Source organism: Xenopus laevis, chromosome 9_10L (genome assembly GCF_017654675.1).
Source record: "Xenopus laevis strain J_2021 chromosome 9_10L, Xenopus_laevis_v10.1, whole genome shotgun sequence".
In the NCBI taxonomy this organism is placed as follows: domain Eukaryota; kingdom Metazoa; phylum Chordata; class Amphibia; order Anura; family Pipidae; genus Xenopus; species Xenopus laevis.
The window spans coordinates 38693903-38711343 of record NC_054387.1 but is presented as its reverse complement, the minus strand read 5'-3'; the positions used below and the strand labels follow the sequence as shown (position 1 = coordinate 38711343).

Genomic DNA, 17441 nt, shown 5'->3' with positions numbered 1-17441 from the left:
TACAGAAGTAAGGGAGTTGCAGCTGTATATAGAAGTACATATGGCGGGAGTACTGCTGTTTATATAGATAGACAGAGCTATATAGAAGTTTATTATAAGCATGCACTGCCATTGCCCAAGAAATACAAATACATACTGCGTGCAATGGATTGAACTAAATGATGCCATAAACTGATCCCTCCTTATGTAAGCAGCGGCTCTTTCCATTCATTACTGCAGTCATGACAAACTTACAAGCCTCCTGCTGTTTAAAACTACAACTCCCAACATCCCCTAACAGCCAAATGCTGAAAAAAAACCTCACCTGTTTAACATAAACACCCTACTGCATTTTGCAGTACAAATGCACCAAGGCATACTAACACTCTATATCGAGAGTGCCGGCTTCTTGTGGATTTGTTTATATATATATATATATATATATATATATATCGAAAAAAAGACCAGCAACACTGGGGTTTTCATACAAAACTCAATATATTATTATGTTATGTGCATAATTCAACAAGAAACTATATATATATAGATATATATATATATAGATATATATATAGATATATATATATATAGATATATATATATATAAAACACAAGTGCACACACACAATACCTGTGTTTCTTTTCCGGTAGGGACAGGAAAGTGGGACGGGGCTGGGTGAGATCACCTGTGACAGGTAGAGGGCGGGAACCAGGAAGAGACAGGGTGCTCTTGCTGAGCTCAGGCACACAGACAGGTAAGACTTTAACCCTATGTTACAGGGGTGGGGCAGAAGGGGGTTCATTGTTTATTTAACTTCTACAATGTCCTAGTTCTGCTGTAACCCTTCTATGCTAACATTTCATTTCATCATTGAACAAAAAGGAGAAAGACCTCTGGATTAATTCCCTAATCCAGTGTGGTTCTGCACTGCATGTGTTGTATGTTTTTCTGTGGTTGTCTTGCTGCAGTTTTGTATTTCCCACTGTTGTGCCCTTTATGAGTTTTCTGTGAACGTTCAGTATTAAAGTGAATGTGTACCTATTCCACTACTACTAGGAGCTGCATGCAGATTTGAGGGTAACTGTAGCTTTAAATTCTCTGAGCTGCAAATAATAATTGGCTCAGGGTTGTATTTGCATTATAGTGATGCCTCCCCCAAAACAGAGTTGTGGTGATCCTTCGAATAATTACGCATGCATTATGGGGTTTCTCCGTTTACACAGCTGGATTATAGTCTCTGCTATGGGGGTGGGAAAAAAGTGGGGATATTAGGCATGTATTTTATTATTTTCTAACCTCCAGCCCTATAGTATAAGTGTAAAATCACCATGTCGCCATGGCAGGTACCCTGGTTATTATCCTGTGCAGCATCACCCCATTAGAAAAAAAGCCTTTGTAGCATTATTTAGATAAAGGCTGAAATTCCACCTGGGGTAAGACGATCCCCCTGGCATCAGTACTGGGCCTTTACTCTGTGCTTGGTGATGTGAATGAGCTGGGCAGGCTCAGGCACAGGGAAAGGGAAGGCACAATGGGATGGAAGAATTTCAGGAATCTGCGGGTGGAGGTCAGTAAGGCAGGGTGTGACTGTAGCTGGGGGTAAGATTAGATAATGAAGCCCTTAGGCCAAAGGATTCTCCTTGTAGTAACCATACAGGATGTGACATCCTAATTATAATTATTATTATTAACATGTATTTATATAGCGCCAACATATTGCGTAGCACTGATATGATAACTTTCATTTTTAGTTCCCTTTAAAAGGGTTGTTCACCTCTGAGTTAATGTTTAGTAAGATGCAGAGATGTAATGAAACAATTTGCAGTTGGTTTTCATCTTTTATTATTTGTGGTTTTGGGGTTATGTAGCTTTTTATTCAGCAGCACTCCAGTTTGCAATTTCAGCAATCTGGTTGCTAGGGGACACATTACCCTAGCAACCATACATGAATTGAATAAGAGACTGGAAAATGAATAGGAGACTGAGTAGTAAAAAAAGTAGCAATAATAAATCTGTAGCCTTACATAGCAGTTGTTTTAGATGGGGTCAGTGACCCTCCCTCCATTTAAAAATCCGGAAAGAGTCAGAAGAAGAAGGCAACTAATTAAAAAACTATTAACATTAAATAATGAAGACCAACAGAAAAGTTACTTAGAATGAGTCATTCTATAACACACTTAAAGAAAACTTAAAGGTGAACCACCCATTTAACATTATAGCACTGCAGCCAAAATACTAGATGAAGGGTGCACACAAAACAAACACACATTGGTAACTAAAATGTGATAATGAAGTGTCTGTTTCACTGGAGTGTATAGACTTGGGCAGCATGGCAGCACCCACACAAGACAAATGTAGAGAAATAATCTCTCCTAGCTATGTAGGTATGTCCTACCACCTCCCTGGATGTTATATACATTATGCTGACTGTATGGGAATGCTGGGGATTGTAGTGTAAGTAAATGCAGTAGTGTGCTTTAATCATGGCAAGCTGGCAGATAAACCTGCATTTGACTAAAGGGAATTCTCTGTGCTTTTTGTTTTATTGAAGCAATTTGCAAACCCAGGCGCCATGGACCGGTCTATAGGAGGCAGCTAGGCAAGCTGGGTAATGTAGTTCAGTGACAATAACAGTGTTAAGCTTCACCCAGCCCCTCTTTTCATCCTCCTGCTGTCTGTAATGATGTAATACACAGCAGTCGATGTAGTCTGCAGGCAGGGGGCCATAATATAACTTGGGAGGGGGCACATCCGACCCGGTCCTTTAGTTGGCCAGCCCTACTCCCTTCCTGTTGGGCCCTTTGATGTATTCACTTATCTGTCCCTCCCCTGTGCTTTCATCAGTAGAATGTCTTGCAGGGGCCCTCTAGTTGGGAAACATTTATTAAGCAACAAATGCGGATTATGGTGAATTTCCTAGCTTGCAGCACCCCCTGGTGGTTAATGTCAGCAGTATCCAGCAGAGGGTGCTATTTCTCTGTTACATTTTTTTTTATATATATATAATTTTTAGGTATTTGACCGAAACCATCTGTTTCACGCTATAGAGATTGCACATGAATTGTTGAAAAATCATTGGTTGATGTACTCTTTAAGTAATCTGTATCTACTATTGGAGTGCCTTCCAAATTGACTGGCAGACCTATCTCAAAATGATTAACATTAAGACAATTATTTTTTATTGTTATTATTATTATTATTATTAACATGTATTTTTAGAGCACCAACATATTGTGCAGTGCTGATTTCTTATATGTTTAAGTTATTATAACCGAAATTAACTTTGTTGTGTCCCTTTTACTGTATTATATTGAACTGTATGTCTTCCATGCTTTCTATGCACTAAACCTGTGCCAGGGGGTGTTTGGCACAGTATCAACCAAAATGCACACTTTCTTGCCAGCGTATTGCCTGATGCTAATATATCCCCTAAACATCTATGCACCAAGTGCAACAAAGTATGGGTGCGCCAAATATCTGCTATCCCTGACTGATTGCTCAGCTGCACGCCATTACCCAGCACCCTTTGCAAGAGGCACAGTCAGCGTGATCACAAGGATTTCTAGCATATCAAGTGGTGCTGGCACAGGTTTAAACAATTTCCAATCAAAATGCTCAAGAAGCATAATTCCTTCTGAAATACTTCAAACATGTTGGCAGAAGAGAAACCGGTGGCGTATCGACAGCCATATATGACCACTGATTGGATAGGGATTCATTAAAGAACCCAACTTTTTTTTTCTTTATTTTGGGCAGAACAATTAATAGTGCCACGTCTATCTTTTCCATTGGTAGCCATTCTTTCCACAATAAGGCCATGTGCCGTGTTCACTTGGGATGGCTACTCCACTTACAGTGTCTCCCCAATATTTCAGCACACTGCAGTTCTTTGCCTGTAAGATCTTTTGGTTGTGCTTGTTTTGTCCCTTCTATTACTAGTACATACCTTGCTGACATTTTGGCCACACCCACTATGTAACCACACCCCTAACTAACACGTCTGAGGTGGGTTGAGAAACCCCCAAATTATTAGGAATAAAAAAAAATGCCTTGTTAACTTTATGAGCTGAAATTCCAGTTTTTAAATTGAAATTTTGACTCTTCTAGTGCTAAGAGCACAAGTGGTTCCTTGTAATAATGATGAGGCCCCCCTCAACCTGCTTCAGAGCTTAGAAAGTATGAGTGGAGAGGGGGCACTAGGTGCAGGATCGGTGCTGGTGGCACCAAGATCTTATGATGTACACAATATGTGACCCCCAGCATTTATGACTGACACAATATGGCACCAAAATTTCATGTCACAGCCTAGCACCCCAGCATTTCATAGGATCGGGTACCCTCGGCATTTCATGGCACAAAGTAACACCAGCATTTCATGAATTCTCCCTGCCCTTGACATTAGTAGAGGTCATTAAGCACTCAGCCAATAAATACTGCGGGATGTAATCACAAGACAGTGACGAGACTTGGGTTTACGAGGAATTGGGCATTTATATAACTATCTGGGACCGTGAGAGGGGGGCTTTCCAGACTATGCAGCGAAAATGAGAACAACTGGGAGAAGTCTGGCTACATACCAGGCAGATCTGAGTCGGCAGCATATTTGGTCATGTATAGGGCCCACTGAAAGGCCTGCCCAACTGATATGTGGACAAAAATCATCCAGATATTAATCATCCAGGTTTGTAAATAATGTCTGATGGGCTCTTTGTGGGGCGGGTCTCCGTCTCAGTAGGCCCAAATGGGTGATCCAACTATTGGCCCTATATCAGCCCGATTTGGCCATCTTGATTGGATCTGGGCCCTGTATGACCACTTTTATTATATGCATTTTATAACTGTGTTGCCCTCCCACCATATAACATTGACATTGAGTCAACATTGATTTTTGGCCATGTCCCATTATGCTCAGAGCATTTCACCTGACTACACCCCATTCTCAGCCCCCATCAGCAGTAAAGAATACGTTTGACCAATGACAAATACAGGTCTGTTATTGATTTCTTGGCCCCTGCAAATTAAGATATATCTGGTGAATGTGCCAGTATTTGTACTCCGCAGTCGGTAGGGCACCAGCTTGGCTTTGAGTAATTTTGGATCTTGATTGTAACAGACATTGCAGCCATAATGCTCTGGGGACTGGGAACAATTTCACTAAATCACAGACATTTAAATGAAAGATTGTAAGCCGTCAGCTGAAAATGGGAAACATATAAATCTTCCTTCCCCCCCTTTCATTTTCTAAACAAGGTCTTACTAATCAGTTTTCTCTTCCCAGAGCCCCAGCAGCCAGACACATGTAGGTTTTGGAATGGAGATGGCTACAGGTCACGTCTGGAATTAAATGGTGACACCATAACTGTAGAAGCTGCCATGTTTCCTGTGTATCTTCCACCTGGGGATCAAGCACAAGCATGGACAACCTTTGTAACTCAAAGCAACCATTCAGCAGTTGGCTTACATTGGTCTAATGCAATAATGGTAGAAAGCATCTGATTGGTTGCTATGTAGTAGTACAGTAAATCCATGGTTTGCTAAAGTTGGCCATACACATGCGCTGATGTTGGGAGGTTACATTCACTCTGGAGAGAAATAGAATATAGAATATTTCACTTGCAGTACCAACTGTCACCTGTTGCCAGTGGGAACCCAAAACAGGTATCTTGACCATGCTGCTCCTTTCTCTCACTATTCTTAGAGAATGAATTACGTTGGACAGCTGGCTGGCTCTGTGCTGGGTCGGGTACGGGAGCTGTATAGTGGTGTCAATCCAGCCACACTTTCTGGCGCTATTGATGTGGTGGTCGTCAGGCAGCAAGATGGCTCTTTCCGTTCCTCACCTTTTCATGTGCGTTTTGGGAAGCTTGGAGTACTGCACTCTGCAGAGATTGGGGTGAGTGTGCAGGATATCTACTGTCTAGGTTTGGGGTCTCCAACCTTTTTTACTCGTGAGCCACATTTAAATTTAAAAAGGCTTGGAGAGCAACACAAGCATGAAAAAGTCCATGGGGGTGCGAAAAAAAGGGCTGTGATTGGCTGTTTGGTAGCCTCTATATGCACTGGTAGCCTACAGGAGACATCTGTTTTTTAAACAACCAAAACTTGCCTCCAAGCCAGGAATTCAAATATAATCACCTGCTTTGAGGCCAATGGGAGCAACATCCAAGGGGTTGGTGAGCAACAAGTTGCTCGCGAGCTACTGGTTGGCGACCACGGGTCTAGGTTGTGGTCTAGTATTGCCTATAATACCTATAGAATGTGATAGCACACATCTTCATTAAACTAGAAATGGGATATTTAGGTGAATTTTATGCTCAAAAGAGTTTAAAACAATAGATTCTCAAAAATGTTAATGCTGGTCAGTGACACATGATCATCTGTCAGTAACACAAGGGGTATAAGTTAGTAATACAGGGAGTGCCCATCAGTAATACAGGGGGTATCATTATAGTCTGTAAGACAAGGAGATCAGTCCATAAAACAGGGGGATCAGTCTATAAGAGAGGAAGGATCAATCCATAAGATAGGGGAATCAGTCCATAAGATAGGGGGATCAGTCCATAAAACAGGGGGATCGGTCCATAAGACAGAGGGATCAGTCTGTAAGATAGGAAACACTTTGTTATACAGGAGGGATCAGTTTGAAAAACGGGGATCAGCCGTATCACAGGGAGATCACTCAATACCAAAAGTCTTACAGATTCTCATTAGTCTACTTATTTACTTGATGGTGGGTCAGATGACAGCTTTAGAAAAACAAAATTGTACTGAGATGATGGAGACATTGCCTTAGAATAATTCTTCATTTTATTTAGGGTGCAGTGTTGAACTAGTGGTCACTTGAGTCCTTTCTTATAAGCAATTGTTCCTCTCTGCAGGTTGATATTGAGGTGAATGGGGAGCCTGTGGATCTTCAGATGAGACTTGGAGAGAATGGAGAAGGCTTCTTTGTCCAAGAGGTGGATAGAAGTGAGGTAAGAAAGGAAATCTGAGTGGAGAAAACTGAACTATTGTCATTTGTTGATGACATTTCCTGCATGTCTATATCTTTTATAGAGCACAGAAGCCCCCTCTGTTTCCATCACCATACCAACAGTGCATCAGCCCTCAACGCTGCTTCCAGAAAGGAATGAATCGTCACTGGCCCCCATAACCCCCAAGTCCATGCACACAACACCTGTTTGTGACACCCCCACGAGGAGGCAGCACTGGGTAAAAAGTAGGATGAGAAGGAAACAGGATGAAGCAGCAGGAGAAGTTGATGATGTTGGCGAGTCCACACTTCCAGCTTGGTGAGGGACAAGGGCTTTATCACTGAGCTTTGTGTACAAACAATACCAGAGGAATAAATGGTGGGAGAGCACTGGCATTTCTGCATTTCTAGTTTTTTAAATCTGTTTCACCCATTAGAATGTAGACTTTTAATGTATTTATATACTAACATGTATATTTTTTACATAGTGGTAATGTTGCAACTGGTCTTTTTTTCCCATATCAGTGATTCCATATATTTCTCCTTTGTGGATATGCCAGAAGACATCTCTCATGAGCCATGTGAGGGTTCCTTCCCAGATTCTGAAGAAGAGCACAGGAGGTAATACAAGAAGTAATTGTAATCTGTGACATTTCTATCACACCAAAGCTTACCCTCCCATTGGCTGTTCCGTTTCCTCCTTGTTGGGTGCTTGAACCGCAGCGTCCCCACTGCTTTTACACCAAAGCCAAAAAAAGTAGACGGCACTCCGTTCAAGGAGATAGCAGGTTTATTGCAACTCCCACAAGGATCTCACACCCTACTCGTTTTTAGGCCTATGATTAAGGGATTGAATCCCGAAACGCATAGGGCGTGAGATCCTTGTGGGAGTTGCAATAAACCCGCTATCTCCTTGAACGGAGTGCCGTCTACTTTTTTTGGCTTTGGTGTAATCTGTGACACTTCCATTATGGGATCATAAATACATTAATTGTTTAGCAATCATGTCCTTGCAGTAATTCACATTCTGTATCTCAGCAGCCGTTCGCCGTCTCCAAAAAGTGATTCTGAGCTGGAAATGAGACCCATTCATTCTTCCACTTCTGAGCAGTGCATGGAGTGGGACTGGGGAAGACTGCCACAGGTGAGATGGAAGAAAGACAATACGTACACATTTTGTGGATTTAGCCTCTGAAGAACTTTCCAGTATGAGTCAAAACAAATATCAATTCTCTATCAACCTTCTTTTAAGGTCAGCTGGTCTGATTTGGGACACCAGAAAACCCAGTCTGCTCCTCCAAGTCCCACCAGCAGAGTGGCCCCTCAACTCCCTGGCATTGAACTAGGCAACAACATCACCTCTCCCATAGTGGAGCTGATAAGAGAAGGAGCACCTCATTTCAGTAGCCAGAGTGACATCTTAGGGCTAGAGAACCATAAAGAGGGTCAGTGAGAAGTGTCCTTTTATATTTCTTGTTCTTCATCTCCCTTTCAGGCCGCTCCTCATCATGTCTCTCAAGCTGGCCTTGTAGAACTACTAGAACTTCTTATTTTATTTATCCTCAAGATGATTTCTACATCATAGTTGGTCAGCCTCTTTGTCTCACACACTTAACTGTTCTTCTGTACAAAGGATCATGTTAATTTCCACCTACTTCTCTAGAGGTTTCTCTCAAAAGGCTTCTCTTAATCTTTATCAATTCTCTCCTTTCTTTAGACCTCTCCAATGGGCCTCCAATGCTGGCTCCAGATGATGTCTTATCTCCAGCTTCCCAGGAAGTCTCTCTCTACTTCCCAAACAGGTTAGTCTATGAATCCAGAGAAACACTGTAAACCATTGCTTTAACACTGATATTAACACTTTCTGTTTTTTTTTGTTTGTTTAGTGATCCATACCCATTGCCACCACCTGTTCAAAATAATGAAAACAACGATAAACACATTAATGAGGACCCAGAAGAACTAGGGGAGCCCCAGGAGGACTGTGTAGCTCTCTCACTATGTGGAGGTCTGGCACAAAGCTGGGACATTCCAGAGGGTGAGTATGGAGAAGTGGAAGAATGTGTATGTAAGAGTGCTGTGGGTAAAGGACAGTAGAAGAGAATACTATACTGTATATTTCTCCAATTTATATTCTGTAACATCCATATGTCATTTCCTGTCTTTTCCTGATCCTGATTCCCCCTTTCCCCCATCCAGACTGGTTCTTGAAGCATCAAATCTCCTACTCTGAATTCTGCCAAAATCCCTCAATCATGGAAGATCCCAGGCTGGTGCTGCGGATACACAACAAGTGGGAAACCTAATACTTTTCCTAAATTTACCCAGTGTCTTTGTGTACATGTCTCCCTTCTCTTTTAACTGTGCTGCTATCCACTTCTTTCTGTGCATCCATCGGGTATCCTATTTTTTAGCCCAGTTTTCACCCCACCCCCTTCTCTTTCTGCAGATACTATAACTGGGCGACCGCGGCCCCTATTATTTTGTGTATGCAGGTGTTTAACCGAGAGCTGCCACAGGTAACATCACTTTTCGCCTCAAAGCAACTCAATTCAGCTCTCTCACACTCGCTTAAATGCAATATCTTTACTAATTGCCTTTTTTAGGAGGTAATTAATCAGGTCACACAGCAGAAGATGCCCAGAAATCGAAGCTGGTGGTTTTCCTGGCGCAGACGCAACATTGGTCCGGTATGAAATGCATGAAAGGGATGATGGGAAGGCAGATTCCTGAGGAGGGGGGTAGGGTATACTAAGCACTGTCAATGAACTCTTTACTGAACTTTGGTATTTCCTTAATTTTAACATTCCACCCTGCTTCCCTCCTTTCTTTGTTTTGTTGAATTGCTCTCATGCCTATCTCTGCTCTCCCCTTTTAACGTCCTTCCACCCTATCAAACACCTGCTCAGAATCTTGTCAGCTGTCCCCCCACTTTCCTTGTACTTTTGTTCTTCTCTGATCTCCAGCTGTTCCTGAGCTTCAGTAGCCACCAGCCAAGTTCAACAACAGCTGGGCAGCCACATGTTGGGTACCTTCCCTTTAATTTCCTTGACACGCAACCCAGCTCTTTCTCTTATCCCTTCATCACGCCATCTCACCCCACTCTCTCTCTCCATCCATGCAGCCAGTCTCCAAACCTCCAGAATGTGGGGAGCAGAAGGTGGAGTCCAGCTCCAATCGGTGAGCCTTTGTATTGTGCAGTCTTTCTCTTTCTATTTTATCAGGCCCCCCTAAGGTGCTGGTGGGACCAACAGCCTAGAATAAGTTTTTTATGGTACTACCATCACCCTTCTTACTACACACACATAGCTGTATATGTATATTAGGAATGTCTTCTAGAAAATCTGAAAACCTGAGCAAATGGTTTCACCCCAAAAAGTTTACATTTGTGTCTGAAAACAAGAAATAAATTGTAGTGAAATAGAGTCATTTTTTGGCAACCCATGCATAATTGCTTTGGTTTTATGTCTTATTTCCAGATTAAAGGAGGATGATGAAGCCAGAGAGGCTCCAGCACAACCTTTAACATATCAGAGGTCCTTGCGCTTGACGTCTGAGCAAATAGTAAGAAAGGGAGGCTGTGTTCATTGACAACCTTTTTAGAGGGAGGAAATGATCAATGTTCCATTAGCGGGGTGAGTTTGTGGGCTCCTTTTCAAACCCATTTCTATGTAGTGGGGCAAGTGTTTGCTTTCTGAGGAACCCCTAATACCTGCCAGGTTAGGACAAGATCAAACAGTTGGCTGTCCACAGTGTGTAATCCTTGTAAAAGGAGAATCAGAATCATAATAGTCTTTCTCATACAGAAACGTTTAAATCTACACAATGGAGCCAATGACGTAGTGTTCAGTGTCTGCACAAAGTTCCAAGGGACGTGCCGTAGTCGAGCGCAGATCTACCTGTGGGATAGTGAAGACCGGATCATTGTCAGTGACATTGACGGTACAGTGACAAGGTCAGAAGCATCCCCATCTTTATTAACATTAACCTGGACCTCTTGTTCCCAGACCATTCTTTTCTGTAACATCAGTCTCCTTGGTTTTGTGTCTCTTTCTCACCTTGGTCTCAAGTTGTGTGGAGCTGAATGTGAACAAGGCTTTGATAGCATCAGGCTACATAACACCAGATTAATGGGAGACGAATGGGGGCAGGGCATCCCAATTACAAAAAAGAGAATAAATTCTCATTCCAATGCCGGAAGACAGTCAGAAAAATGGCATAAACTGGGTGCCATTTATCTACTGGGTGGTGCTAGGGTTCCCCCGAGTCAATAGGTGCACTAGGTGCACATGATTCATGAGACAAGAACAGCGGCACTTTTAGCTGACACTTGCAGTATCGCTTTCTACCACTGCCTGCAATAGAATAGTACCAAAAGTGTCAGACTCCTTGTAACCAGATGCAAGAGCTCTCAAACGTATATTTTCAGAAAAATAAAATACCCAATTCATTACACATTATGTTTATGTTTCTTTGTTTTTGTTATTAATGAGTTTTGTGCTTGGCCAAAGCAAACCCTAATTGGAGCAATTTTACATTGGTCTCTAAATGACAATTTTCACCCTGCATCCTGCTAATCAATCAATGGCACGGGCCTTCATAGGATTCCGGGTTTGAACCCATGGTGGGAATTCAATCTTTTGCCTCCTACAATGCATTCCTTTCTTTAATACATAATTTTTCTCCTGCCCTGCTGTCATGTTCTTTGCTGCTCAGATTTCCCCTCGACTTTAGTAATGTAAACACAGCGCATGTAATAGGCAATTACCTATGTACGGCTCCAGTACAGCAGACCATATTTGGTTGGGAGCATGGGATCGAATGAGGTCCTTTAGCAGCAGGAATTCCATACTGTGATCTTGCCTTAAGCCTTATTGCTAATGATTTCCAGCCGGCAAATCCTCCAATGGGACTTATGGTTTATATAAAGGGAAAACAGCCAGCAGAGTAAGTAAACGTCTCTTGTCTGTGTGGCTGAAGGCTTATGTACAGGTATAGATAAAGGGTAGAACAGAGAAAATATGTGTCTTGGACCCCCAGGGCTGATAGGGGAACCCTTGGCCTTAAAATCCCAAAAGCAAATGTAGATATTACATTAGGGGTCATTTACAGATCCCCAGGGCTGATTGCAGCTTTTATTTGCTTACTGGGTTCTGCTTTCAGATGACCCCTATTATTCACTAACTGATATCCATAGTAATCACCTTGAGGGTAACTAACCTGCAGCCCAGGTCCGGACTGAGAATTTAAATAGGCCCAATCAGCCCACACAGAGGCCCAAACAGCCCCACCAGCCCACTAAATACTGACTTTCTATGGCACCTTATAGCAGCCCCTCTGACATTTGCCAGAACCCACAGATTGCCAGTCCGGGCCTGCTGCAGCCCCTACACCCAAATCTAACTAATGCAGAATAGCATATTGCTATTTCCTTTGCCATCAGTGTGCTCTAGTCAGGCTCAGTGCTGATGCTCATTTTTATGGTAATGTCCTGTCTCTTTAGAAATGCAATGTCAAAAGGATCCACATGCTGCAGAACTGAATAATAGTGTTTTTGTTTAAAAAGCAGTGACGCCTAAAGCATGCATTATATGTGATTATTAAACAGACCTGCAGCATGGTCATAGGACCACTCCATTACAATCCCTAGCAGTTGATAGAGGCTCCACTCAATTTTATTTGGTGTGTGTTCACTCCTAATCAGAGGTGAAAACCCTGCAAAGCAGGTACAGTTTTCTCTTGGAAAATGACATCTAAACAAATAAGGCAGAAATCCGGAGTAGCAGGCAGAGGTTTAACCTGTTTGATCGAGCTTACAAGCATTTACTTACCTGGTTTTAAAGGTTATCTTAGATAGACCTTGTTGGAGGTATTATACATTCTACTTGGGCACATTATGCCAAACAGTCTAGTTTAAACTTACTATCCATCTAGAAATGTGTTATTTTCTAAAGCCCCATCTACAAACCCACATAAAATTCTCTGTTCTGCTTTTTCCTGTCCTCCCCATAATGACAAACGTATCTCCCCCTCTCAGGTCAGATGCTCTTGGTCACATATTGCCACAGTTTGGAAAGGACTGGACACAGCCAGGAATTGTTCAGCTATACCATGCCATCCACACGTGAGTGCCTAAAGCTGCCCATAGATGTACAGGTTTTAGCCTCATATCGTACAAACAATCTTTAGACCTGCAATTAACCATTCAGATTAAATACAGTGCTAGGCCATTCATTCAAAGACAGCAATCGTACGAATTTTATGTTTGACAAATAGTAGTAATTGATATCATCAGATAGGCAATACATGCAGAGATATTATCATTAACTAACAAAAATTGGGACGATCCTCACACGGTCCGAAAATTGCACAAAAGAATTTTCGTGCAACTTTATCTTTGAGTCTATGGTCAGCATTACATACATGTTTATGTCTCACACCTTGGGAAACCCAGCCTAGGATTTTCAATATCACTATATATCTTTAGTTTTGTATACTGAATGTATCAGTAGTTTCCTGTGATGGTGATACTATCTCAGTTTGCAGTTTTGCAAATTGGGGTTGACTTGCTACAGCTTTCCTTATCATCTCCCATAGCCCTCCTATTGTGTTGTAATTCCTTTACCATAAAGCCGGAAGGGCTGTGTCCTGGCAGCACTGGTAACATGGTATGATAGTGTGGGGGCATGACCAGACGAACAGGGCTATGAATTGAATTCTGAATAGCTGACATAATCCTCCTTAATGTGGCCATACACGGGCAGATAAAGCTGCCGATATCAGTCGTTTAGACCAATTTGACAGCTTATCTGCCCGTGTATGGAGGCTTCCGACGGGTCTTGCAGATTGATACCTGGACATGATATCGATCGGGTTTGATTTTTCTCCTGGGAGCCCATTGTGCTCGTCGTAATCCAATTGTTCGGTCATAGGGCCGAACGTTCAGATTACCACTGATATAGCCCTGCCGTTAGTGGCATATCGGGGAAAAGATCCGCTCGTTTGGTGATGTCGCCAAACGAGCGGATCTTATAGTGTATGGACACCTTTAGTTTGCTCATGGCCGGTGCAGAGAGATTGCTAGATGGCCAGGCTGATAAAAAGCTTTTGTGGCTTTACCCAGTGATTGTATTTGACTTGCATACATATGGGGCTACCCTTGTCCCACTAACAAGGACAGAACCATACACAGCAAATAAACAATATCAGTTATTTCCATGAAATTACTTTTAGGGCAGAGACACGTGGAGATTCGGGGAGATTAGTCGCCCAGTTACAAATCGCCTCTTCTTCAGGCGACTAATCACCCCTGAACTAGGGTTGCCACTTGGCAGGTATTTTACCAGCCTGGCCGGTAAAAATGATGCTTGATCCCAATGTTATTAATAGGGGAAAAAATAAATATATAGGAAGGCTGGTATGTTTTTTCCAGAAAAGGTGGCAACCCTACCCCGAACTCCCTTTCAGCCGGCTAGAATTAAAATCGCCAGCGGGATGGCACTCGGATCGCTTTGTTTTCCGAAGTCGCCCAAAGTTTCCTTGTGAGGCAACTTCGCGCGACTTTGGAAAACGAATCGCTCTGAGTGCCATCCTGCCGGCTATTTAAATCCTAGCCAGTGGGAGGGCAGTTTTGGGGAATTAGTTGCCCGAAGAAGTGCCGATTTGTTGCCGGGCCACTAATCCACCCGAATCTCTATGTGTGTCTCTGCCCATAAGGGATCTTGTAGAGCTGTTTCTTCTTGTCTCCCCTAGGAATGGCTATAACTTCCTGTACTGTTCTGCACGCTCGGTGGGTCTGGCAGAGCTCACAAAGGGTTATCTCCGTGGGGTGAGTGAGAGGGGCTGCACTCTACCCCCAGGACCACTACTGCTTTCCCCCAGCAGTCTCTTCACTGCCCTGCACAGGTGAAGCCAGTAAAGAACTCTGTCTGCTTATTTGCCCTTCCGACTGTTGTTTGTGGGGTGGGCAGAGGGGCATTTGCTCTGTGTCCTTTAGATGGGTCTCTTCAGGAGGGACAGTGATAAAAGCAAGATGACTAAATGAGTCCAACAATAGGATCACATAGGGAGGGGAAATGCAGCACTGTCAGCCGAAGACCACATCCACGACCAACTATGATATCCTCCTCTCTTCCATGCTTCCCTTCTATCTCCTAAGCTTCACTTTCCATTGCTTGTGCATCACTGCTGTTCTGCTTCGTTCCCAAGGGAAGTTATAGAAAAAGCCCCTGAGCGCTTCAAGATTTCGTGCCTCTCGGATATCTGCCAGCTCTTCCCGGAGCCCCAGCCATTTCACGCTGCTTTTGGGAACAGACCCAATGTAAGTAAGCAAGAGGCACACCAGTATACTAAGAGCTTTGGGACATGGGTGAACTGAAGTGTGTGTAAGTATGTGGGGGGTAAGTGAATGCTGACATTTCTGGTGCTTGAGCAGAGAAAATATGACCTTCAAGGCCATTTGCTTGTTCTCCCTAAAGATTCAGTGAAGGTATCAGCTTTGGCCTAACTGCCATTGTCTCAGACCGGCTGCCCATGTTTCCTTGTCATTTACCCTACTGATCCATTTGTGTCAGAATAAAGTCAGAATAGGGGGTGACCAAGCAACTAAGGGGGAGTGGCATGAAGCCAATGGGGACAGGCAACCAAATGAGTCATTAATGGTACTCTTCACAGCAGGGGGCAAGTTTCTTCCTAGTTTAGGGCTTGTACAGAGGGAAACATGTAATAAATATACGAAACACAGGAAATGATTTCAGGAAAATGTAAACATGTATTGGCCCTGGTTTTATAATGTGAATCTGAATTAATTCCTAATCAGTCTTGTATCCTGATTTTATATTCTATATTTTATATATGTTTTATATTGTGAGTGGGTCCCTAGAGAACTCTGTGTTAGTGACTCCCTAGAGAACTGTGTGTGAGTGACTCCCTAGAGAACTGGTGCACCCGCTTAATATTTTTCAGTGGTGGACGAGGAGTAGGCTGCTTATGAGGTACGTACCTGGGCCTCCAAGCTTTGCACCCTAGTCACATGCCTCTTCTGCCTACCCCTAGTTCCAGCCCTGGCAGCAGGAGATTCATGGTGGAGGACCAAACATCATGATTGGAAGAGGAATGAGCATTTGTGCTTATGTATATTCTGATACATAATGTTCTGCCTACTAATAAGAATATATTTTTACTAAGATGTTACTAAGATTTTCCTGACCTGTATAATATACCCTGCACTATTTACTCTCACCTACCATATTTATAAAGATACTTCTCATCCAATCCCCGCAGGACGTCTTGGCCTATAAGGAGGTGGGAGTTCCGGAATCTCGAATCTTTACTGTGAACACAAAGGGAGAATTAACTCAAGATCTGAATCCCAGTTTTAAATCCTCGTAAGTTGGTGTATCTGGTTAAAGGATTTTATTATGCCTTTGAAGTATTCCTCCTTCTAAAAAATCCCCTTGATCCTTCCCATTTTCTTCTTCTGGATACAGATTATTATGTAATAGATGTTGGTAGTGGTGTACCAGCCCACCAGCTATAACTGTCAAGTCATAAAGAAAACATGTGTTGGTGAAGTACAAAAAAAAGACTGTTGAATTTTGATTGGGCTGTTAGCTCTACTGGGCCAATATTTAGAGCAGAAAGAGGATGATTGAAGGGCCTGGGAATTAAAAGGGAGAGCAATAATTGTAACTATAATTAGAAGGAGCGCTTAAATTACTTTAGAATAGAGCAACAAGAATCAATGCTTGTAATGTGGGTATTAGAATATAATACTGGTGCACAGGTGTATCACTGTAATGGGCACATACAGTATGTAACAGGTAACTATGTAACAGGTAACAGGCAACAGGGTATTGCATATCTCTCTCTGATAGGGGCACTGATAACAATAATATGTGTAACCACTTTCCCCCATATTCCTTTATTCTTCTTTCTTATCCTATCACTAATCTCTTCTCTACTCTCTATTTATTCTCACTCACTATTCTCCCTCTAGGTACTCTGCATTAAGTGAATTGGTCAATGTCATGTTTCCTCCAACCACGTGCTGTTCTGTTTCTGCGCTGCTTTCCCCAGAGTTCAGCCACTTTTCCTTCTGGAGGGATCCACTGCCCAGTCTCAGCGAGGAGGAATTTACACAGGTTTCCTAGCACTGAGAGATCTGCCACCTGCTGATACACCTGTTGTTTTACATAAGGACATGTAACTCCTCATTTATATAAACAGACTTTCCTATCAATGTGCAGCATGGCACCTCCATTGGACATTGTAGGGTTCTGCAGGCAGGGCCAAGATGGTGCCATTTGAATGCACAGTTCTGCTTGAGGTCTTGTGGAACCTAGTAACATTACTGCCTCCTGTTCTGCAGAAAGCAGAGCTGCTCCTGGCTTCCTGTGTCTTCCCTCTGTGCCCCTCGTGCTTGTGTTGAGATGCGGTCAGGGGTAAACAGTTATTGTGATTTTGCACTATAAATACATATCTGCTTTA

At 42.7% G+C, this 17441-nt stretch overlaps 1 protein-coding gene across 4 annotated transcripts in view; it reads left to right on the top strand.

Annotated features, from left to right (window-relative positions):
- Nucleotides 1–17441, top strand: part of lpin3.L (lipin 3 L homeolog) — a 19968-nt gene extending 2527 nt beyond the window's left edge. The window contains exons 2-21 of one of the 4 annotated variants that reach the window (XM_041577424.1): nt 631–734; nt 5679–5873; nt 6859–6954; nt 7037–7272; nt 7479–7574; nt 7992–8097; nt 8206–8398; nt 8671–8755; nt 8840–8991; nt 9153–9246; nt 9403–9472; nt 9560–9643; nt 10078–10133; nt 10433–10517; nt 10760–10908; nt 12991–13077; nt 14706–14858; nt 15162–15273; nt 16236–16339; nt 16951–17441. In XM_041577424.1, the coding sequence (XP_041433358.1) occupies nt 5682–5873; nt 6859–6954; nt 7037–7272; nt 7479–7574; nt 7992–8097; nt 8206–8398; nt 8671–8755; nt 8840–8991; nt 9153–9246; nt 9403–9472; nt 9560–9643; nt 10078–10133; nt 10433–10517; nt 10760–10908; nt 12991–13077; nt 14706–14858; nt 15162–15273; nt 16236–16339; nt 16951–17104 (2304 nt within the window). In that variant the 5' untranslated portion in view covers nt 631–734; nt 5679–5681 and the 3' untranslated portion in view covers nt 17105–17441. Of the gene's footprint in view, nt 1–630; nt 735–914; nt 1548–5678; nt 5874–6858; nt 6955–7036; nt 7273–7478; nt 7575–7991; nt 8098–8205; nt 8399–8670; nt 8756–8839; nt 8992–9152; nt 9247–9402; nt 9473–9559; nt 9644–10077; nt 10134–10432; nt 10518–10759; nt 10909–12990; nt 13078–14705; nt 14859–15161; nt 15274–16235; nt 16340–16950 lie in introns of those variants that run through there. The other 3 variants (XM_041577422.1, XM_041577421.1, XM_041577423.1) reach the window with 3 other exon arrangements.